The 23,445-nt window shown below is 43.0% G+C and overlaps 1 protein-coding gene across 3 annotated transcripts in view; it reads right to left on the bottom strand.

Moving 5' to 3' along the window:
• NUP153 (nucleoporin 153) overlaps positions 1-22,945 on the bottom strand; it is a 49,593-nt gene extending 26,648 nt beyond the window's left edge. For 2 of the 3 annotated variants that reach the window (XM_068160806.1, XM_068160809.1), the window contains exons 1-5: positions 22,367-22,945; positions 4,253-4,469; positions 1,817-2,065; positions 501-640; positions 248-376 (exon numbers count right to left, since the gene is read on the bottom strand). In XM_068160806.1, the coding sequence (XP_068016907.1) occupies positions 248-376; positions 501-640; positions 1,817-2,065; positions 4,253-4,469; positions 22,367-22,471 (840 nt within the window). In that variant the 5' untranslated portion in view covers positions 22,472-22,945. The remainder of the gene's footprint in view (positions 1-247; positions 377-500; positions 641-1,816; positions 2,066-4,252; positions 4,470-22,366) is intronic. The other variant, XM_068160808.1, reaches the window with a different exon arrangement.
• Positions 22,946-23,445: the final 500 nt, after the last annotated feature.

Genomic DNA, 23,445 nt, shown 5'->3' with positions numbered 1-23,445 from the left:
GAATCAGAAGAAGAGAGGAGATCCCAGCTACAAATGACTAGCTAGATGCTGCTGCCATTCTTGTGTGTTATGATGAGTAGTTCTATGCATAAGGTTAAAAAATAATTTAAACATAAATTGTACTTTTCTGCTCCTGCAGGCCAAGAAGGCAAATTAGGAATTGTTGCCACATTTTCAGCTCTCTGATTCCAGCTCTTCTGTATGTCAGCTTCTGTATTTCAACTACGTTTTCCCTCACACCACATACCTGGTAAGGAGCAATTCGGGCCTTGGTCTCTCTTGCTGCTGCAGCTGCACCACCGTAAGTGGTCTTTCCAGGGTAAAATGGAGAATCCCCAAGCTGGCTTGTCTTAAAGACAGAAATGTTTCCAAGTGACTACAGAAATAATACAGTAAGTGGTTAGTAAAAATGGTTAATAAAATGGCTACACATTCAAATTGATTACAATCATAGTGGGCTGAAATTCCACCCCCAACAATTAATGCTGTGCAGTACTTACAGAAGAGGGAGATCCAAAAGCAGATAAATTGAATGCAGGTTTTTTAGAGCTAGTTGCAGGATGCTGTGAGAGGGAATGAGATCTTTCACCCTCTGTCGACCAGAGCAGCGGGGCTGAAGTATTTTTTGAAACAGTGATATCTGCCAAAAAGACACATGCAACATTGTAAATGTCTTATGTGCAGAGAGAACTTTATCACTAAAGATCACTCTAACTGCAGAGCTCTTTAGCATAAGTCTTTCTCCAGCACTCTAACCTTCAGACTTCTCCAAAGAGATCAATTTCACATATGCTCTGAACTTGAAATCTCTTCACAGAGCTGTAAATGTTACCTTTCAGTAATATTTCAAAAGCAGACATAACACGCTAACAATACATTTCAACGCAGAGCAATTTTATTTTCTTCTTTCATGGTAAAATAAAAGGGAACTACATAAGAACTGGTACATCTATAGTGATACAAAGTTGTTTCCATTGGGGAAGGGTAGGGGGTCAGAATTGCACAGGTTTTAAACCAGGAAAACTCCCCAAAGGTTGAACTAACAGAGTTAACAACCTATTTGCCATGTATGTTTTGCACAGACTCACCAGAAAGCTCTAGTAAACTAAAGGTACCTTACTAAACTCTGGCAACATCTGCTCTGAATTGTAAAACTGCATTCTCCAGAGAACTTTTTGAGCATGCCTCAATCCCCTAGAAAGAGAGATGGCTTGCCTTTCCTTGGTGAGATTGCTTCCATCTATATCTATACATAGTTTGTTGGCTTTTTTTAACTTTAAAATGGTGCACATTCCTTTATGAATTCAGCAAAATACATGGCAGTATTGACAACAGATGCCTTCTACTCATAAAGGTCAATAAAGCAGCCCAAAATTTGCTCAGACAGAAGAGCTCCTTTATTGACTCCTGGTGAAAACACTGGAAAACTTCTTGTGTATCTGTTTGCCTCCTGTATTTATTCACATTTAACCATCTGTCAGATATTCTGACACTTCCTTCTTAGGCAATCAACCTAGCTGTCCAGATATAGCGAGTCATCTTCAGTTCCTACTATCCCAGCTCAAGATTTACAGCTAACCTAGCTAAAAGTGTGTTTATCAGCATCCACTCCCTGTAGCAGCAGGGTCTCATAAGCGTATTCCAAATCATGGTTATATTAGAAAGGTGACAAGATTATACACTTCTAAAATCAAATTTAATTCTAACATCCAAAGCTGACATTCACCTACTTCATTTACTAAAGGTGATGTGGAATATTAAAGAATGCAAAGTACTTCAAGCTACCTAAATATCTACTGGAGAACCTGGAAGTTACCTTTATCAGATGCTCTAGAGGAGAAGCCACTGGTTGTTGAGATGTTATCATCATCGTGTTGAGAGGTAGAATCTTTTATTTCTTTTACCAGAGACAGTCCAGGACTGCCAATACCAAGTGAAGATGACGTAGAGGGCTGACAATGTGGTACTGTGGAATCCAACATGGTACAGTTCAAATGGCTCCGATGGAGAGAGGGCCTCGTTAACACATCTGAGTAGTTCAGTGCAGATCTACTTGTGGATGGTTCTAAACAAGAAGAGAGACACAATTAGCTTTCCCAAGCTCATAGAATCCAAAACCTGTTTTCTATCAGCAGTGATGCTATTGCCAAGTTCTAAGCACAAAAATAGAGAAGCCGAATTTAACTTCTTCCTCACCCAGCTAAGGTTTCATCTCATTACGACAGCAATGCTGCTTGCTACCCCAAGTATTAACGTCGTGCTGAGAAGCAGGTAATGATGAGCTTTTACAACACCTAATTCTGACTCCGTGCTCAAGTGCTCCGCAGCTGGGTCTTCCCCTACATCAAACTCCTTCTTCTGCAGAGCAAGCTTGTGATAAGCTTTCCAGAATTTAAGATTACACAGCAAGTTACAGACAGTTTGCACAACCATGTAACCAAGACGACGTTAATCGGAACATGGAAAATGACCGTGTGCGCTGGCAGATATTTTGGGGGGGGGTTATTTAAGTGTCGTCACCTCCCTTCCCAAATTCTACCAGAGCAGCTCATGCTACAGGCAAAACATTATCTACTATCCTGTTGAAATTTTGGCAGAAAGGACAAGTAAGCACTGGAGCCTCAGCTGCAAGATGGGCATTACTTCCTCATGAACCACAGGGTCTGTAAACACCGCAAGTGTCCTGCAAGAGATGGACTCACAGCTCCAACTTGCCACACGAGTAGAAGAGCTATTAATGGATACCCTACCTAATATCCCTGTAAATCTACAGTCTCTCTGGGGAGTTCTGGGTATGAACATGATTTTGAGTCACTATCCTCTTGATATTTGTACTGAAGATTAAACTACCAAGTTCAACCTTCATAACCGCCATGGTACTAAGTAATTATTTCTCCAGCGTACTGGTAGATTTTTAGGACTGTCTTGTTTGAGATAAAGGAAGTGTTACCAGGCTGAAGGCTGCCAAGCAAAAGCTCTTGCACATTGGTAACGCAGAGCTGAAGAAACAGGCTTTCTAAAATTGTAACAGTAGTAATAATTTTTTTCAATCTTACAATTAACTACAGCAAAAAATATTGGTCTACTACACCCACAGCCTGCAACATAAGCTACTAAAGGTTCTAGGATATCCATCTGCTCCTGATTTCTTGGAGCTAGAAAGTTTGCTGTGCAGCTGTTCTTACTGAAAGGTCCTTTCATACAATTCTTCAGGAAAGCCAACACATGTTCCTCAGTCATGAAGACCTTCTCTATTCCTTTACCCAAACTTACTCTCAAGCTACAGCTACACAGAAAGCAATAAAGCTCCTTATTTACAACCAGATTACATTGGTGGTATTTCCTCATTTTTCATTCTGCCAGCAACAGAAGCAACTGATTTCCCACACAGATGGCTAGGTGTATGTGCTCAGACAAAACTTCTCTCCTTATCAAGTTACACAAAAGTGCTAAAAGAAACAAATGAGAGCATACATAAATTTACAGAGAAACACAGAAACAGTGAGAGGCAGAGGTACAATACACAGATTAATCTTTTATATGGTAAAGGGGTTGCAAAATTCTTTGCCAAGAGGCCAAATAGGATTTGAAAGACCCCATGGTAGCCATATACACCTTAGTGTTACCAACTATTTCAAAAGTAATCATGTCATAATCCAAGTTCCTCAGTTCTAACTAACAAGGAACTTCACTAAACTGACTGAAAAAGCTCAAAGGAAAAAAAAAAGCAACACACAAAATTGGGACACAAGACAGAATTTTCCTCTGGCATCTGGTCTTTTGTTTTGAGGACAACAAAATAAATTAGTGTTTTTATTACCTTATGCAAATGGATTGACTTCCAGACCATTACACAAAACAAAAACAAACCAAACCAAGAGTAACCTAGCACACTTGCAAATTAACATTATCAATATTTTACACCTGGCTAACTGACTACCTGAAGTTAACTGATGACCTCCAAGAGCTACAAGACAATCTCCAGTATGTTTCACTATTATGTTGGCAGTTTAAAGCTAAGGCAGATTCATTAATAGCTGCTGAGGGGTTTATGGTTTGCCTTTTTGGGGGGTATTTTCATTTTATTTTTGGGGGGGAGGGGGGTTGGGTGCAGTTTTTTGTTTGTGTGGTGGGTTGGTTTTTTTAATTCTGTCAAAATCCTCCCTCCAGCTTCCCTCAGAAATTTAGATGCAAAACTAGAAATCTGTGAGTAAATACAGATGGCCAGAATACTAAATGATTTTTCACATACCTTCTAAATTAATTCTTGCTGATTCAGGCGTGACTCTCCCATCAATCACTATGGGATCTTCATTTGCATAATCGTGGTGATAGTTTACTGGATTCTCTTCCTGGTTTGTAGATTCATTTGTATCTACACATTTATCTTCACTTCTATTGAAATACTTCTGTAGCCATCCTGGTACAATGTTTTTCACTGATTCTGTCACTCTGCTAATGATTCCCTGCTTGAAAGAAAAGAACCCACTTGTTAATGACATAAACACAGCCAATACCATATATTGGGATGCAACCTTGCACAAAACCTGAAGATAGATATAGAACAGTTCATATTTGGGACAATAATAAGATAGAAGGGGTTGATTCTTGACATAGGATCTCTCTAATTCTGGGGGACACATGCCAAAAATTCACCTAACGTTGATTTACTACCAACCCAGCAGTTAACTGCACTTCCCAGTGATCTTGACAATGTTCAAAAGTCTGAAATTTCAGACAAAGTTCACCAGAGGCTTGTCAAGTCTGAGGCCATCAGGAAGTTCTATATCTAAATATCAACTGCTGTAGGTACTTCTCTTGAGGACTCCTCTTAACACCTTCACTTGAAAGACCTTCAAAACCAGAAGCTCAGCAATTACCCTAACAGCTGTTAAAATCAGTGAACGTAAACATCTCTAATTTTCCCAATAATGAACTGCAGTAACAAAAAAACCCCACCCACTGTCATGCTCTGAACAGTCAGGGTATCCTGAAAGAAATCCTGGAAGAAACATCTATAGTTGAATCAATGATGCCTCACTGCAGAGCTGTTAAGTAGATCCATTTGGATCATGTTTAATTTCACACTATGTTTAAGTTTTGGATCTCCAATATTCTGTGATTACTGAATATATAAAAGCCATGTACATTTTGACATTTACCCATTATTTGCAATGCTTGCATTCTATGTTTAAGAAAGGCTTGTTTACCATTTTGATTTGGGTAATCACTTGTTCCCCATTACCCCCCTTGAAATTTCAACACACTTTCCTGTCAAATCACAACTCTGTTTGCAGCATGGAGCTCACTCCCTCTTACACTGACTGCAGCCACAGAACCAGCTGCTAAACTCTGCAAGCTGCAAGCAAATGTGAAAGCCAACCCTGCCATTTCAGTGCTTGAGAAGCTGAAAAGTAGCAAGAGTTCAAGAGAATTTTGTTGAACTCCATGGTCAGTTGCTAATGCAAGTACCAAAGGCTCTGGAAAAGCACTCTGGGCTTTTTCCAGGTTTAGGTAAGACAATTTTCTAGTCAAACCATTCAGGTGCAGAAAATTGAGAAGGTTTTTAGAACATGCAATAGCTGGAGTCTAGTAAACAACTCTGAAACAAGAACTCTGCTGTATTCAACTTCTTTAGAAGTTTATCACACCAAAAAAAAGAAGCCCATATCACTTATTTAGGTCTTTCACATGTGATAACACAAACACCAAGGTACAGGAGCTATAAACAACTTAGACAATCTTGAATTTCAAGTTAAGGGGGAAGGGAGGGAAAGACGAGGAAGGGAAGGTAGAAAACAAAAAGCCTTTTCTTAATTTACAATTTGGTATTTTTCAAAACTATCTGTAATTTAACTTTGTACTTGCACACAGACAGAATAACTATCCAGGGACAGTTTAAACCAGACAGAACACAACAAAATAAATACATCCATCACAATTACCACACTAAGATGCACACAAGTATGCCATGCTCAGGATGTTGCTGCTGTTCTGCATAAAGACTAAGCCTCAGCTTTCCAACGAAAAATAATGTCGTGTAATACCAGAGCTCACAAAGAGTTGAACACATGGTACCAGCAGACCCTACTCTATCATCAGCCCCTCATTTCTACCTTTCCCAGCAACACAACATCTTCCTCTTTTGGGGCAAATATTTTGCCACCTTGGAATAAGACCGTAACAGGAACTCACAGGACATAAAATTTGCTGAAACAAGCAGATGATCAGGCCAAACAGTATCCAAATCAATGCTTTTACCAAAAAGCCAAGCACTACTGCATTCAGTATTGCTAGAGAATTTCTCCATCAGAGAAAAGATATTATTTGCCATAAAAAAGGCCTTTATGATTCTTTTGCTGAAGAATCCTGCCAGGACCTAAAGCTACCTGAGACTCAAGACGGAAGAAGTTGTAGGCATCCAAAAGAGTAAACACCCAATCATTAGTAATCCAAATGAGTAACTGGAGAATCTAACTAGACTAATAATTAACCAAGGTGACATTTTACCATCCATATCTAAAAGGACATTGGTTTGAGTCTTTCTTGCATATGGCAGCCTTGCCTGCACTCTCTGTATCATCAGTGCTTTAGCACTAAGCTGGGTTAACATATGGTAACTTCCCAAACCAATTCAGGAGCTGGAACTTGCCCAGCACAGCTGTACTGTAGCAAGTACTACTGGCATGTGCTGCCTGGCATAGCACAGTGGAAGACAAGAAGCAAAGTTTTATGTTGCGGAATTCTGCTTGCTTAGTGACAAAGAAAGGAAAACCAACATACAGGGAAGTGCATCTCCATTTGCAGTCCATGAGATGAAAATACTGATTAAACATGTTGTGAAAAAAATACTGTCCCAGTCTGAGGCCAGGCAGATCCTCTCTTGCCTCCCGCTGGGGCAGAAAAATGAGACTCAGACAAATGGATTGCAGAAGTGATGGAAAATTTAAATGGAAAAGCAGTAAAGTGTTTTACAGAAGCTACAGGCATAGTGACAAACCCAAAGCATACAGAGTCCCTTACAGCATACCCAGAAGCCTCCCAGCATTTCCCTTTCTCCCTACCTGAGGGTACACGCAAAACCCCCAGGGCTCGCTCTTTCGCCCCCCCACCCCCACCCTGCACCACTAGACTAGTCTCAGGCTGGCCAGGTCTGACTGTCCCCTCCCCCTCCCTTTTCTCATCCCGGCATTAGGCCTAGCCAGGCCTAGAAGGCCTTGAAACACTCCCCCACCATTACCAGATAGGGAAGCGTCTCTCACAGGAGTGGGGAGAGAAGAAAGAGGAAGTGAGAGACTTTGCTGATAAATTTATAGGGAGTAGGACATTATGGGTATGGAATACGCTATTTCCTGTGTCCACCCACTGGGCTGGACACTCAGGACACCAGAGATCTATCTTGTGTGGCAGCAGCAGGAGGCACTTAGCCTAAAGTGCCACTGGCATTATGAACAAATCATTAATAAAACAATCAAGAAAAATAACATTTCTTTATGGCATCTCCTACCTGCTCATCACCGCTCTAAGACAATAAAGCACCATGGCTGAAGTCCTGTCTAAGTCAGGCAGTTAAGGTTCCACTGACCAACCACACTTTTAAACATGCATGCTCTTGCCAGGACATTTCATCAGTGTCACACCTTATGTTGTTTAAAGCCAGCATTTTAATCCTACCCAACTTCTAGGTTTTTTTATTCTTCAACTTCAGCACGTGTTTGAACACTTTCCATCTCACTGTCAGCAGCAGAACACTCTCATTTTACCGCTTCTGTACTACAAGCTCTGTACTTTATCCATCCCAGGTTCCCTTGTGCTACCATCTTCCTACACAGACAAAAATTAATGCTTCTAGAAGCCTGACAAGGATAGCACACGTATCACAGAATCACCAAGGTTGGAAGAGACATCAAAGATCGTCGAGTCCAGCTTGTCACCACAGACCTCATGACTAGACCATGGCACCAAGTGCCACATCCAATCCCCTCCTGAACACCTCCAGGGATGGTGACTCCACCACCTCCCTGGGCAGCTTATTCCAATAGTGAACAACTCTCTCTGTGAAGAACTTTCTCCTCACCTCAAGCCTAAAGTTCCCCCTGCACAGCTTGAGACTGTGTCCTCTTGTTCTGGTGATGGTTGTCTGGGAGAAGAGACCAACCCCCTCCTGGCTACAACCACCCTTCAGGTAGTTGTAGAGAGCAAGAAGGTCTCCCCTGAGCCCCCTCTTCTCCAGGCTAAACAACCCCAGCTCCCTCAGCCTCTCCTCATAGGGCTTGTGCTCAAGGCCTCTCACCAGCCTCACTGCCCTTCTCTGGACACGTTCAAGTGTTTCGATGTCCTTCTTAAACTGAAGGACCCAGAACTGGACACATCTCACTGATGCAAACAGATCTTCAGAGGTGAAGTACAAAAGAGACAGCAAAAGACAACCCTAACACACCTATTCCTTCAGCAAAATCTGAGTGGGCTGCTCAGCTCCCATTCTCCCTGTGCCACAATTATGAACCAGTCCCTTCCTGAACACCTTCATTTACTACAGCTACACCAAACATGCTACTGCACAACTTTTCTGCTTCCCAATGCCAGGCTGGGACTTGAGGGAGCAGTGCTGGCATGAAGCTTTGATATTTGCAGCTCCTCCTTTCTACAGGCCACAGAGGCACCAAACTTAATGTCATGAAAGGACAGAATATGCCATAGAGCAGTCTCAACTATGGGTAGCAGCTATAGTAAAGTGAAGGTGTTTTAGTCCTTAATTGACTGATTTCAGCAGTTTGAGAGCTGCTGTCAGTATCAACAGTGATCTGCACATCTTAAATGCACTCCTACTCTAGTCTCATCCTAAAACACCATCAGGAAAGCAGGAAAAAAAACAACCAACAAAAATTTCACTGAAAAGATCCAGTTATCTTCAGAATAGACATTTACCTCAGTTATTCAAATTCCCTGTATTATCCTAAGTGTCTGCAGCCCTTTATAAACACCACAGCAACAGTCACTACAGTTACAGTTACTCGAGGCATAGGGCTCTGAGATGCAACTCATAAGCAAAAGGTTACAGTCACAGTTCGATTTCCAAACTTAAAAGCTGGATATTTCATGGCCAAAAATCTTTATGGAATAGGACAGTTATCCCAGCTTGTAAGGGTCTTTCACATAGCACAGGAGGTAGAAGTGCTAGCAGAAGTACTGAGCAATGATACATTTCTGGAAAACATCCATCTTTGTAATTAAGTTTATTTCTGTCTGAGAAGTCTAAGTAAATCTTACTACAGAACACAGGACATACTTTAAAAAAATGATATACAGATTATATAAAGGTCATCCTCTAATACAAATTTGTCTGATAATATGCAAAATACACAACCAGAGCCAATTTCTACTTCCCTCTGAAAAGCATCAAGCTTTTTACCTCCAGGCCTCTGAGAGATTTCTTTGCTTCCCATTTCAAAGTTCAAGTTATTAAAACACATGAATTAATAAGTCCTCAAACAGAAAGCCTGCACATAATGAGGAAGTTCACTAAGACAGAGCAGGTCAATCTAACCACTTCCAACAAAAATGAATTTTCATGCTCTCTCCATCCCCCATGGTTACCTCATGCCAATTCTGGCTCATAGCAGGCTATGTTCCTTACTAGCTGAATTCAGTATCTGGCAAAAAAAGCACATTGCTGGACTAATGAGTTCAACTGGCTCGGTGCACCAGAACTGGCCCAGGAGAGAGAGCAAGATCATGCAGCCAGGACAAGTGGAAGAAGAAACAAAATTTCTCCCTTCTTCTAACCAGCCTGTGTCTGTACTGCCATGAGAGAACTGTCCCTTTCTCCAACTCGCCCTTCCTTTGTGCTGCTGCTAGCACACATAATCCAGACAAGTGACAAACTACATCAGGACTCTATCAACCAAACCCAGCCAAAAATTCATCTACAGACTGTGACAGTGAGGACTACCCCTCAGGGGCGTCAGGTCACTGGTCCTGCTCACTGCATGCCTGCACAGTGCTGATGCAAAAGGAGGAATAGAAATGGAGATAGGATACGATTGTCTCTTGCAGCAGCAGACTTGAACTGGCTTAGACTAACTCTGCTTTTGCTATTTAGGGAGTGGTTTCAATCTGGATGTAGGACAGGCCGTTTGATATTTCATGTAGGAAAAAAAGACAATAAAACTTATGACTTAGTACAAACAACATGTTGCAGGAATGGCATTGACTATGTAACATTTGAAAAACAAGTTTTGTTTAAGGCGTGTGGACTACTTCAGATTTATGTCTAAAAATCATCAAGAAGGGATTATTATACCAGATGCCAGTCTATTTCCTTCTTACTACTTGGAAGTGAGACTTATTTTCCTTAGTCTAGTTAGCTTTGGAATACACATCCCAAAGAAATTCAGGTGCCGTTTTTCTCTTTGGCACTGCCTGCACATCTGTATCCATCATTAGCACTTCCACATAAGGGCAAAAGGCCTGCATATGCTCTGGTAAATAAATCAGTGTCTAAGCCGCTAAGTTAAATTCTTGTGATGCTGAATGGGTTTACTCCATGTTTTGTCCATGCCTTTAGTTGACACAGTGACAATATTACAAAGAGAGCAGGAAGTGCAAGGCACCTTCTCTTCCTTCCTTGCAGGAAGCACTGCATTATGCTTGATGGGTGCTATAAATTACTAAGCATACACCCAGAGTTACATTTTAAGGCAGAAATCTATCAGCATCAAAATCAAAGCATGAAAGCTTGAGGAGACTACTTCTACTTACACCTTTACAAGCAGTTTGAAAGGAGTTCTTTCTTAATCTAACAATGGACTACTTTACGTATACTTAACATTTTTTTAGTGAGAGACTGAAGCATTTATGCAGTATGCCTGCAGCTAAATTTCATACCCAGTATGGAGAATTACATTACCTGAAACACTGCTCAGACTATTTTTCTTTCCTATTAGGGAATCACGTAGTCTAATCTGATTATTTTTACTTAAAAAGTACAACTGTAGTTAAAACCCATGGCACCAGGATAACAAATTGACAAACCTGTATGGACAGTAGGTTTAAAGTTTTCAAAACTAGAACGATCAAGAAATACTTTCCAGAACACCAGACGGTCTTTACAAAGCCATTAGGACAAGTTACCAGATTTTGCTAAGTATGATGACAAACATTTTATATTTAAGATCTAAAGACACACTTTTAGGCATAAAATTGTCTCCTTTTTATAGCTATTCTCTGTACAGTAAAATTAATTTCATTACAATGTTTTGACATCACCAAATGTAACTGATCACAGAAATGAAAACTCTTCCCCTTTTCTGCATTTACAGCAATTAAACTTATGCATATAAAGGCTTTTAATGTATCATAGAATCATTTAGGCTGGAAAAGACCTTTAAGGTCACTGAGTCCAACCATTATCCTAACACTATCAGGGCCAATGGTAAAACACATCCCTTAGCACCATGTCTGCATGTCTTTTAAATACCTCCCAGGGCACTGATTTGACCACTTCCCCCTACTATGAATGTGCTACCTCTTCTAATATGCTAGACTCCCAGCAAAGAATTAAACATTTTCAGGGCCATTTTACCCAACAGCACTCACAAAGACAGTACCACAGGCCAATCTATGGCACACAGTAGTGAGGACGCATTATGTATGTAAAGCACATGCAAGGGCAGGCCCAACTCTGCAGCAGCTCCTGAAACAATAGGTAAATGCCGTTCAAGGGTGTCCCACAGCTTGCTGATATTCACCCTATTGTCCAGCAAATGTTCTAGTGCAAACAAGGTTTTACGGCAACTTGAAGCATATTTCACAGAATTAAGTACTAACTGCTCCAGAAGTTCATTTCTACAGCACTCTGAAGTGGCACTCCAAAGGAAATCACAATCTTCCAACAAAAAGACTGGAATTACATTTTTTTAACTACATGCAGTGTTAGCAAAAGATAGCAAAGCACTCTCACTCTCCTGCTGAAACATTTTTTCTACCCATGCTAGTCTACAAACTGAGCTGACCATGCAACATGCTGGTGGGTTTGCAAAACGTAGTGTGTCAATCTGTTGCACATTCAGAACGTCATCGTACTCACAATCTTGCACACCTATGTTCAAATGAAGCAAACAATCAGCTTTAGCTACCACCTGTGACAATCTGGTATTTTTAGCATAATTTAAAGCCTTCCTACTTTTTCAGTATCATACACAGACATTCTCTAGCATATAAAACTTAAACTGATTGATTCATCCAAGCCAGCAGACCCCACAATTACTTTAAACAGAACACATTTAAGCCTGCTGCATGCACCGCCTGACAGATTTGATAATAAAAGAACTGGTGCCATGGAGAAATTAAAACACTGACCCTCAGGCACAGCTACTTTAGCTGCACCAGGGGTGGCTACTCTTATATTTTTGACATTTTAAGGAAACATTCTCAAACTGTAAAGCCATGGCAGGCTCACCTCTGCTGCAGGGCAGTCATCTCCAAGCGTTAAAGGCTACAACATATTTCTGGCTGTATTTTTTCACCCCAACTCAACTGACAGAACCAAGATCATTTCACAAGCATATAACTAATATCTCCCAACACTGCTCTCTTACCAAAAAATTGCCATTGCACATTATTTTTTAGCAATTGAAGGTAACAGCATCTACAAACCTGTATATATCTCTGTAAACTAAGTTTAACAATGAATACTAAGGGCTGACATTATAACAGGTGAAGTTATAGCTAAATTTAACGTGTATCTAGTTGCACCAGAGTAATTCCCTAATTCAGCTACATTTGAATAAGTTTAAGCCTTGTTTATAGCTGCTTAGCTCAAATGACAAACTACAAATGCACTTGTATTACAAGCTTGCACACACAGGTATGGTTTTTCCTTGGCAATTTACTATTTTGTTAAAGCAAATATTTCAGGGCCTCACTAGATGTGTAATCCAGTCTCAAAGCCACATCAGATGAACAGTAAGTCTTTACTTGGTTCACTTCAATCTTGGGAGGTCACGAGACCTTAAGCTCTAACAGAGGAAGGAGTTGTGAAATGCAACTGCTTCAAAAATTAATTTGATTCAAAATACAATCAAAACTAAAAGCAAATTCAGCAACAATCCAATAAACTCTCACAGAGCTCCTTCCAAGAGCAGAACTACAGAGACAATAATAGCCAGCCTCAGCAAGGATAAAGAAAAAGTTCTAGTGGCACAGGTATTTGCCACGCCAATGTGGGTGCTAAAACGGTAGCTGTAGGACTTTGACACATGTTGATGTCTATGTGCTAGCATACACATTTTCTCCCAACAAAGGTGAATGTAGAGATGAGCTCATGCTTACATTAAAAAACAGGGTGGTCACAACCAAGCCAAAATACACACAAAGGCACTAATTAAACACAACATGTAATTATGAGTTACAGTAACTTGAAGGAAACCCCCCCATCAGAAATATTAGCACTACTGCTCTAATATGAAAGCTTTAGTGCTGCCCCACATGCTCAACAAGGGGAAGAAAACAAATCTAACATTGTCAAATAAAGGAGAATGTACTAGTAAAGTCTGCAATAAAACACAAAAAAAAATCATATTTGCTTCTCTTTGTTAAAAGAAGATCTTTTAAGTCTGTAATTTTGTCCACCACAATGACAAATACTGTATCAGCAAGTTGCAAAACTACTCACGCTTCAGGCAAAGTCAAAACAAGCCAGTTTGTACTTGTCTTCACAGTTTTAAAGAGGTTCAGGGAGCACTTAAAAGGTCCATTCCACCAAGAAGATTAGGGGTATCTCCCACCAAAGGTGGTGACAAATAGCTGTGAGTAACACCACCTTCAAGTGGCTCATCTGCTTCTCTTAAAAGGTGCATTTAAATTGTACATTCAGTTAGACAGTTTTAAGAAGCAGATGAAACGTGCAGGGTTTATGTATTAGGACACAGCAAGCAAAGACTTTTAAGCAGCATTATAAATGAAAAAGAAAACAAACCAACACAGAGTGTAGTGGCAAGAAAGAAAGATACCCAGCACAAGAGACCTGAATATGGAAAAATAAGAAGTATGTCCAAAATTAGGGCAGTTGCTCATGAAACTGAAAAGGAAGTAATTTAATACCCTAGTAAGTAATAAAGTTTTTACCTAATGGTTAGAATCCTTAATTAGAAAAATATTGAGGTCTATCACAGAATGCTCACAGAATCACTGAATAAGGGTGGTTAGGACCTCTTGAGATAATCTGGTCCAAGACTCCCAGCTAAAACAGGTCACCCAGAGCAGTCTGCCCAGAATCATGTCCATGTGAGTTTTGAATCTCTCCAGAGGAGACTTCACAAACCTCTCCGGACAGCCTGCTCCAGGGCTCCAGCTCCCTCACAAGGAAGAATTTTTTTCCTGTTCAGATAGAACCTCCTGAGTTATAATTGTTGTATGTTGCCACTTGCCCTGTCACTGGGCACTACTGAAAAGTGTCTGACCCCATCCTTTTGACCCCCATCCTCTATATATTGATAGGCATTGACAAGATCCCCTCTGTCTTCTCCAGGATAAACAGTCACAGGTTTCTCAGCCTCGCCTCTTAAGAGAGGCGATCTAGTTCCCTCATGATCTTTGTAACCCTCCACTGGACTCTCTCCAAAAGTTCCCTGACTTTCTTGAACTGGGGAGCCCGGAAGCAGACACAATACTCCAGACACACCCTCACTATGGCTGAGTACAGAGCAGGGGGAGAACCTCCCTTGACCTGCTAGTCACACTCATCTTTATGCACCCCAGAATACCCTTCACCTTCTTGGCCACAAGTGCACATTGCTGGCTCATGGCCAACTTGTTATCCATCAGGACTCCCAGGTCCTTCTACACAGAACTGGTTTCCAGTATATCAACCACTAACCCATACTGGTGCAGGGAGGTATTCCTCCTCAGGGGCAGAACAATACACTTGCCTTTATTGAACTTCATTACATTCCACTCTACCCAACTCTCCAGCCTGCCAAGGTCTCCCTGAATGGCAACACAGCCTGATGAAGTGTCAAGTATTCCTCATGTTTTGTACCATCAACAAACTTGCTGAGGGTCACCTCTGTTGCTTCATCTAAGTCATTGTTCAATATATTAAACAAGGCTAAACCCACTAGTGACCCCCAGGGAACACTGCTAGCTATAGGCCTCTGACTAGACTCTGCACCACCAGATCACAATCCTCTGAGCTCTGTCATTCAGCCAGTTGAACTTACACTACATATGACAGAAAGCACAGGCAAGTTTTCATTGCAAGTCTTCATAGCACAAACCAAGAAACGCATACTGAGGAATATCTCCTCCCCCTTCTTTCATGTTGTATCACCACTATTCAACACATTGTAGATGTACAATAGCTACACACTATGTACTGGATAGACTACCTAAAACACTAAAAATAGAAAAACACTACAAAAGAACATGTTTTGCTATTCAAAATTTTAAAAGCACATCATGTGACCTACCACTACAGAAGCAGAAGACCTTTTTTAACAGAAATGATGTGGAAAACAGCAGCCCAATAGAAGACTCTTGGCTATTCTCTTCTTGAGGGCAACCCTTCAAATTTCCTCTAGCTAAAATGCAAGCAAGATAAAGACATACATTATTTCTTCCCTCAAAAAAGCAACACGGCCCTGAAGACAGAATCAAGATGAAGGACGATCAAAATGATTAACAACCTGCAGTAGCACTGAGATCCATGCTCAAAACACATCTCTGTGCATGCTCTGTGGTCAAACAACAGCACTGATAAAACTTCTCATACACAGAGGCTGTATGGCACCCCAGGTCACCTACTCCAACCTCTTGCTCAGGCAGGAGCCAAGAACAGCAGGTCACCCACAGCTGTGTCCAACTGGGTTTTGAACCTCTACAGGGATGAAGACCTTTCACAGAATCACACACAGAATCTCCAAGGTTGGAAGAGACCTCAACAATCAAGCCCAGCCTGTCACCACAGACCTTACGACTAAACCATGGCACCAAGTGCCACGTCCAATCCCCTCTTGAACACCTCTTTCTAGGCAGTTCTTCCAACATGTTGGCTACGCTCATAGTTAAAAGATTTTTCCTAATATGAAAGTGCAATTTCCACTTTTGTTGTGAGTCCATTGTCTCTTTTTCTATTCCTATGAACCCTCCTAGAAGAGCCTTGCTCTATCTTCTCTATGTTCTCAGTTGGCATTTGCTGTTCCTAAGCAGCCAGCTGCCCTAGGTGCCTAAACATTTTGGTGTTCCTTGACTAAACTCATTCAAAAGATGCCAGCAGCTTTTATTTTTTTTTTGTACTGAGAGGCCAAAACTGGACAATACTCCAGATGCAGTCCTGGGAATGCTGAACAGGGTAGAGAAATCATCTCCCTCAACATCCTTTCAACATTCTTACTAGTACTGTCCAGTATGTAGTTGGCTTTCTTCACCTCAAGGGCATGCTGCTGACTCAGGTTCAACTTGCCCTCCAGCATGTAGGTGAGGTTGTTTTGTCTCAGATGAAGGACTTAGCATTTGCCTTTATCAAACTTAATGAGACTCCTGGCAGCCCACTTCTGTCCAGATCCCTCAATGGCATCCCTGCCCTTCAGTGTATAAAGTGGCCGATGTTTCCCCACTTTTGTTTCCATCTGGAAATCTGTTGAGGATGAACACCATTCCTTCATTCCACATTTATGAAGACAGGTAACAGTGTCAGCCCCAATATCAACCCCTGAGAAGCTCTAAGAGGAATCATCTGCCACTGGAACTTGGTACCTCTGAGCACAACCCTTTGAGGCCAATGGTCCCACTAATTTTCCAACCACTTTACAGTCCACCTGACAAGTCCATATTTCATCAAATGGACTAAAGGGATCACATGGGAGACCATGCTGAGGGCCTTGCTAAAGTCCAGGTAAAGAACATCTACTGTGTGCCCCATGTCCACTGAGCCACCCCACCACGTTACAGATTTGTTATGCGATGCTAGCCTGCGTCTACACCCATCTGAAACAGCACTGCTCAAACTACTTCAGGCACACGAAAGACATTCTGAACTCTGTCCTCTCACAGTCCTTAGAATCAGCAGCAGCTCAGTTCCTCCATGGCAGAGGAGCAAGAACCGGTTCTAATTACTGACTGAAGGAATAAATAACTCAGAGGAAGTGATGTGCTGCCAGCAACCAAAAGTAATTTGCAGTGTCCTAGCTAACACAGTCAATTACTTAATCTCCTTTCTTCTCCAAAGATACTGCTCACCAATATTGTTTTTCTTCAGTACTTCACAGACTCCAAGGCTGTCATGACAACACTTTGAAAGCTAAACCCCAAAATATTAATAAAATGTTACAGCAATCATCGTCTACAATTTGTTACAACACTGACAGTACTGCTAGCCAAAATAAGAGAAAACTGACAGCACCTCAGTTTCAAAAGTTCTTCCCAACTGGGACATATTTTTGTTTACAGTAACAGTAGAAAGCCAAGCATCACATTTCAACATTTTGGTAACACTGCTAGGACAGAGACAAAACCTCTGGTGTTAACTGCCAGCCTGTTTTTTTAAAACAAATCCTTACATACATATTAAACATTTCTTCAAACCCACTGAATGTAGCTACTACTAAATGAAAACAAGCAGAGGGACATATACAAATAAATACTTGTGTGATCCCTATGGGCATTAACAAGGATTTTCTTAATGATTATTTTCCTGCTTCTGGTTTATGAAACATTACCTGGTTTATATTCCTCAGTATGACACTGTGGGAACGTTTTAGCACATGTCTTAAAACTTCCTCCCAAAATGAATCTTACAAACCATCAGGTTTCTTCCACTGTTGCTGTCCCCCAAGAAAATCTCATGCACACATCAAACAACACTTTTTAAATCATCAGCAGGTGACAAAGTAATGATTTAGCAACTGCTGCATGTAGTTTAAGTTCCCAATCCTGTAGCCACTCCATCTGAGAAGAACCTTACATGATGTCGCAAGTGACCTTCTGAAATCCTCCAATGCAGAGGGGCTTTCACGACCAGAGACAGCAAACGTGCCTTTCAGTGGCCTCCTGGTCCCCCTAGGTAATGTCCTAACTACCTCAGCACAAGACTAACTACAAACATGCAGATATGTTTGCTGATTTCATCAAGGAAAACATCTTTGGACAACCATTCTCTTATGTATCAGCGTAGCACATCTATGTTATAAATATGCACTGGCACGTACACAAGTAAGAGAAAACAAAACCATATTGCTCCCCAGCAGAGGTTTCAACCTACAAGTATCATAGAATCATAGAATGGTTTCAAGGGACCTTAAAGATCATGTAGTTCCAAACCCCTGCCATGGGCAGGGGTACCTTCTACTAGGGTGCTCAAGGACCCACCCAACCTGGTCTTGAGCACTTCCAGGTTTGGAGTCTCCACAACTTCTATTATCTCTGGTATCAAACAGCTCTAAACTGAATCTTAACAAACACAAAGGTTTATGAGAAGGTTATAAAGATTTTGCAGATAATTGGTTTTTTCTCATGCTTAAATCTCCTCATGCGAGTTTAAAAGTCTGGGAGATTTGAAGTTCTTTGACACTTCTATTTAAATGGTTCATTACCAAATATAAAATAACCAAAAAGGGTATTTCAGTCTGTTCTCCTGTAAGTCACCTCTGGAAATTCTTGAAATCTGTATGTTACCTGGATGAGAATGTCACTATTCCAGGCTAAACCAGCACATACATGAAAGCACAAAACATAAAACTAACTGTAGGAGCATACAAGATAGAACAGAACAGAGAACAGAACAGAGAACAGAACAGAGAACAGAACAGAGAACAGAACAGAGAACAGAACAGAGAACAGAACAGAGAACAGAACAGAGAACAGAACAGAGAACAGAACAGAGAACAGAACAGAGAACAGAACAGAGAACAGAACAGAGAACAGAACAGAGAACAGAACAGAGAACAGAACAGAGAACAGAACAGAGAACAGAACAGAGAACAGAACAGAGAACAGAACAGAGAACAGAACAGAGAACAGAACAGAGAACAGAACAGAGAACAGAACATAGAGAACAGAACAGAGAATATAGACTAGAATAGACCAGACCAGGTTGGAAGAGACCTTCAAGATCATCACGTCCAACCTATTATCCAACACAGAAGCTGTTTAATAAGGCAACAATGTAAACACTCCTCCCATTAACCCTCATCATTCCAGTCATCACTTGTCTACCTAACCAACTAGGACAAACCAGCATTTAGAAGCACTGGGGCCACATCTGGAAGATGAAACCCAGATGTTGGACACAGCAGCTCCCTCACTTCCATGTACTCAGCTCTCAAAGCTGTAATTTTAACATTTTAATCCAAGTGCCTGAACTCCTTACTAGGTACAGAAGGAGGCTGGATATTTCAGCATGAGATGGCTAAATAAATAGGTAGCATGCTAAGTAAGGTGTAATCTACAGTCAATGTGAAGTCATTAACATTTAGCAATTAGGAAAGCCCAGTCAATAAGAAGGGCCTCAATTCTACTCACAGAATGCTCAACAGAGACACACAAAAAAGTTCTTTTCATTCCGAGATGTCATTATGACCACACACACCTTCACAGTGGGTGAGTCTATACCCTCTTTACTTCACAGTGTTGCTACTTCTCGTTTGGTGGTTTAATAATACAGATACTGAGACAGTACTTTTTGTGGTGGGTAGGATAGTATCGCAGAAAGAAAAACAGTTTAGTTCCTCCACTAATGGGGGAATTTGTAAATGTTATCTCACATCTTGCAGGAAAATACACACACTGCAAGTCAGTCTTCTCTTCCAGACTGTCGGTTCATCTTTCCTATTTGAAGCTGGTTTAAGAAAAGGCTCTAGATTTTAAAAGAACAGACACACAAACATAAAGGAGATGGCTCTGAAGTTTAATGAACAAGCACTTGGGGAAAAATCAAGGATCAGAGCCTCCATGTTTCCAGTTGTGGAAGACAACATCTTCTTAGACATCCTCCTTCTGGCTCAGTGGATCATACATTCTTCTTCTGGATAGTAACACAGCTTCAGCCAGGAGAACTGAAGGCAACATACAGCTTGGCAGAAAGTGGAAGATGTAGGTTGATCCATCCAGACAAAAAAAAAAACCAACAATTTGAAGTGTGGGTCTATCACATTCTGAGCAAATGCTTTAGCTAATAGTTGTTAAGAAGCATCAGCACCTCCTCTTCCAACTGTCTTCTAAAGCTGTCACTGTACTTTATGACTCTGCAGCACATGTTGGTCCTGATGGGAGAATTCTCACCTGATTGAACTCCTTGGGAGACTATGTCAAAATAACAACATCCAGAAAGCAAACATGAGCCAGGCATCAGTCAAATCATCTCTTGTACAGGTAGAAAAAGAAGCAGATAACCCAAGAACTTTAAAGCTGTTAGGTATACTACATACAGTGCTCAAGCACTTTCAGAGCTTGGTGGCAAGAGACTGAGGTTTTTCAAGACTGCAGTTTTAACCACAAGGACCTAGAATAGCTCTATTAAAGTATTTTTACAAACCTCCTCATTGATAATACTTAATGTGAGCAAGAGGTCACAATCAAGAGGTGTAACCTCATACCATGATTAAATTGAGCACTTTGGTGTCTTCCCAAACTCATTACTGAAAGACAACACAGCAACACCAAATACTTCTGCAGAGCAGGTATTATATTGGAGAACTTGCCACTTAATTCCAATTTAAGTTAGCTATCTGCTCAGAGCTCACCTTGTTATGCAAGTTAACGAGCAGCACAGGGTTAAAACCTATGCATTATAGCAAATGCACATCTGACATCTGTCAGTTTGCCTCTTCATTTTACCCATTGCATGTTTTTTCCCCAATATATTATTGTTGATTTGACCTATGTTCTCAATTTGCAGCACCCATTCTCTGGGTATCCCACAGATATCCCCAAGCACGTGTTCATTTTGGCACATTGTTTAAATAAACCTACTAGAAAATGCAGAGATAACAGACAGCAGAGGAGTCACAGAACCATCTACACTGATGACTTTAAATCCACACATAAGGTTTATCAGTAATCTACACAGTATCAACACATGCAAGATAAAGCAATATCAACATTATGCTCTCATTCATGTAAGAGCTTCCAACACTTGCCCTGCTAAGTGCAGGGATCCTTTGTATAGAGCATCACCACACTAGCTTTACAAGGACAGCACTGCTGGTCTATGTAAAAAACTAAGTATACTTCCCAAATAATAAAAATTAATTGCACAACAACTCGTGTGGTTGCTCCTTCAACTGTACTTGCAATACCCAATACCTTAGTTTATGTTAACAACTTAATAGTGTAAAGGTTTTGGCTGAACAGTCAACTTTAGGTTAATATGTACATGTGGAAGGCATTTCCAGAGCACTGTCTCTGGGCATCTTGAAATCTCTTGGCAAACAGCTACTGGGAAGGATCTCTACTTCTCCCCTCATCAAACCACTATAAATGGCAGGGGATTTTTGTGTTGCAATTGACAAACTGTTTTTTGTTATCCATCTACTCTGTCCTACAACACAAAGGAGAACAAATGCCTTATGAGTTGCATTTCACGAACACTGTATCAGCATATTTAGTTACAGACAAGAGACTGAAGAAACTACCAGATGCAGACCTCAGGGTTCTGCACGCAGCATCCTACAAAAGAACAATCGACGATGCCCAATTACACAGCAGCCTTACAAACTCATCTGCAGTGTGAAACTTGTCAAGAAAGGCAAACATTAGAAGCGATGCACTTAAAGCTGAAGAGTAACTACACGAAGTATCGATTTAACTAGAGAGGTTCATTCTGAGATGGATGTCCGCAGAGAGCACGCACAGCTTATTCTTTCTAGTGCTGGCCCCTAAGGAAGTGGTCAGCCTGAAGACAAAACGACTACCCTGCGGATAAGTGCCAGCCCACCCCAGCTGCGGTGCCGCGGGTGCACGGCGGGGAATGGAGCACCTACTCCTTTCCAGCTGCCTCCTCCCGCCTTTGCTCCCCGGCATCTCCATCGGCCGGGTAGGAAACAAAAGGGAGGCGAGAATCACACTGCGGGCCGGGGCTGCCGGCGGGGCGGGAGCGGGAGCCAGGCGGGAGCGGGACGAGCGCCCGGAAATCCCACAATCCCCGCGGCCCCGGCGGGAAACCCTTCCCGGTCCCCGCCCCCCCTCACCGGGCCGCCCCACCGGGAAACTCCGGCCCAAAGCCTCGCACGTGGGGTGGTGGGGGCGGGGGGGGGGAGAGAGAGAAAGGGGAAAGGACCGCCTCTGAAGGGGCACGGGGGGAGAGGCGACATGAGGCAAGGGGGCCTCTCCTGCCCAGGGTGACCCACAGCCTCCCTCCGTCTCGCCTCACCTGCGTGTTCCTCGTATAAGGAGGCTTCGCAGCACCCAGGTGGTACCGCCGGGTCCGGATCTTGCCGCCGCCTCCGACCCCGCCGCCGCCGCCTCCCGAGGCCATAATGGGATCCGGCCCCTCTGCCGCCTCCTTCGCCCCCCACCGCTCCTCCGGCCCCGCCGCGCGCGCGCGCCGGGCCCGGCCCCCGCCGCCGGCCGCCTCGTGTGGCCGCGTTCCCCCGCTGCGGCCCGGCCGCTCTCTTCTCTCTGCGCTGTCACCGTCTCTGCGGGGATGTACCCGGCCTGCTCCGGCACCAGCCTCTTCGTACCGCTCGTTCACTCTCTCCAGCTGCGCGGCCTGGCGCGGGGGTTCCGCGGCCTGCCCCTCCCCGCCGCGCCGACCCCACGCGCGCGCGCGCTCACGCGTGCTCGTTTGCGCGCGCGCAGGCGCCGGCACGCGCGATGCCTCTCACGTTCCTTGTGCGCTCCCGCGCGCGCACCCTTCTGCTCGCGCTGCTCTGGCGTCGGCCGGCCTCGCGTCGCTCGCTCGCCTGCGCGCCCTCCCGCTCGCTCGCGGCCCAGCCGCTGCACCCCCTCCCCCCCTCCGGCCCAACCAACCACACAGGGCCCGCCCTTACGTCATTGAGCCGCGCTGCTGCGTCACCAACAGCGCGACCGACCGGCGAGCCCCGCGCGTCTGGGCACCGCCCGCTGGAGGAAAGCAGGAGGGGCTGCGGCCGCCTCTTCGTCCGGCCGCCTCCAGGGCGCGAGAGGCTACCAGGACCGGCGAAGGGAAGTGGGCAAAAAAGCCGCCCTAAGACCATGAAAGAGCGCGGCTGAGGCCGGGCTGGGAAAGGGGATTTGTGACGGAATCACGCCAGAGTGAGTTCCCGAGGTGGCGGCGGCGGCGGCTCTCTGGCTCCCTCTCTTCCCGCGGCGCTTCACCGGTTCTGGCGATGTTACCGTCCCGGGGACACAACTTTCCTACCTTGTGCCGAGCACAACGAGTGCCTCCCCCAGGGGATGGGAGTGGTTCCCGTATGCCTGCCGGGCAGCCGGCGAAGGGCAGCGTTGGGAACGCAGGGGGAAAGGTTGAAA

Source organism: Melanerpes formicivorus, unplaced genomic scaffold (genome assembly GCF_026170545.1).
Source record: "Melanerpes formicivorus ecotype bairdi unplaced genomic scaffold, bMelFor1.0.p_v2 SCAF_53, whole genome shotgun sequence".
NCBI classification, from domain to species: domain Eukaryota; kingdom Metazoa; phylum Chordata; class Aves; order Piciformes; family Picidae; genus Melanerpes; species Melanerpes formicivorus.
The sequence above is the reverse complement of the archived record's forward strand: the minus strand, read 5'-3'. Positions and strand labels throughout refer to the sequence as shown.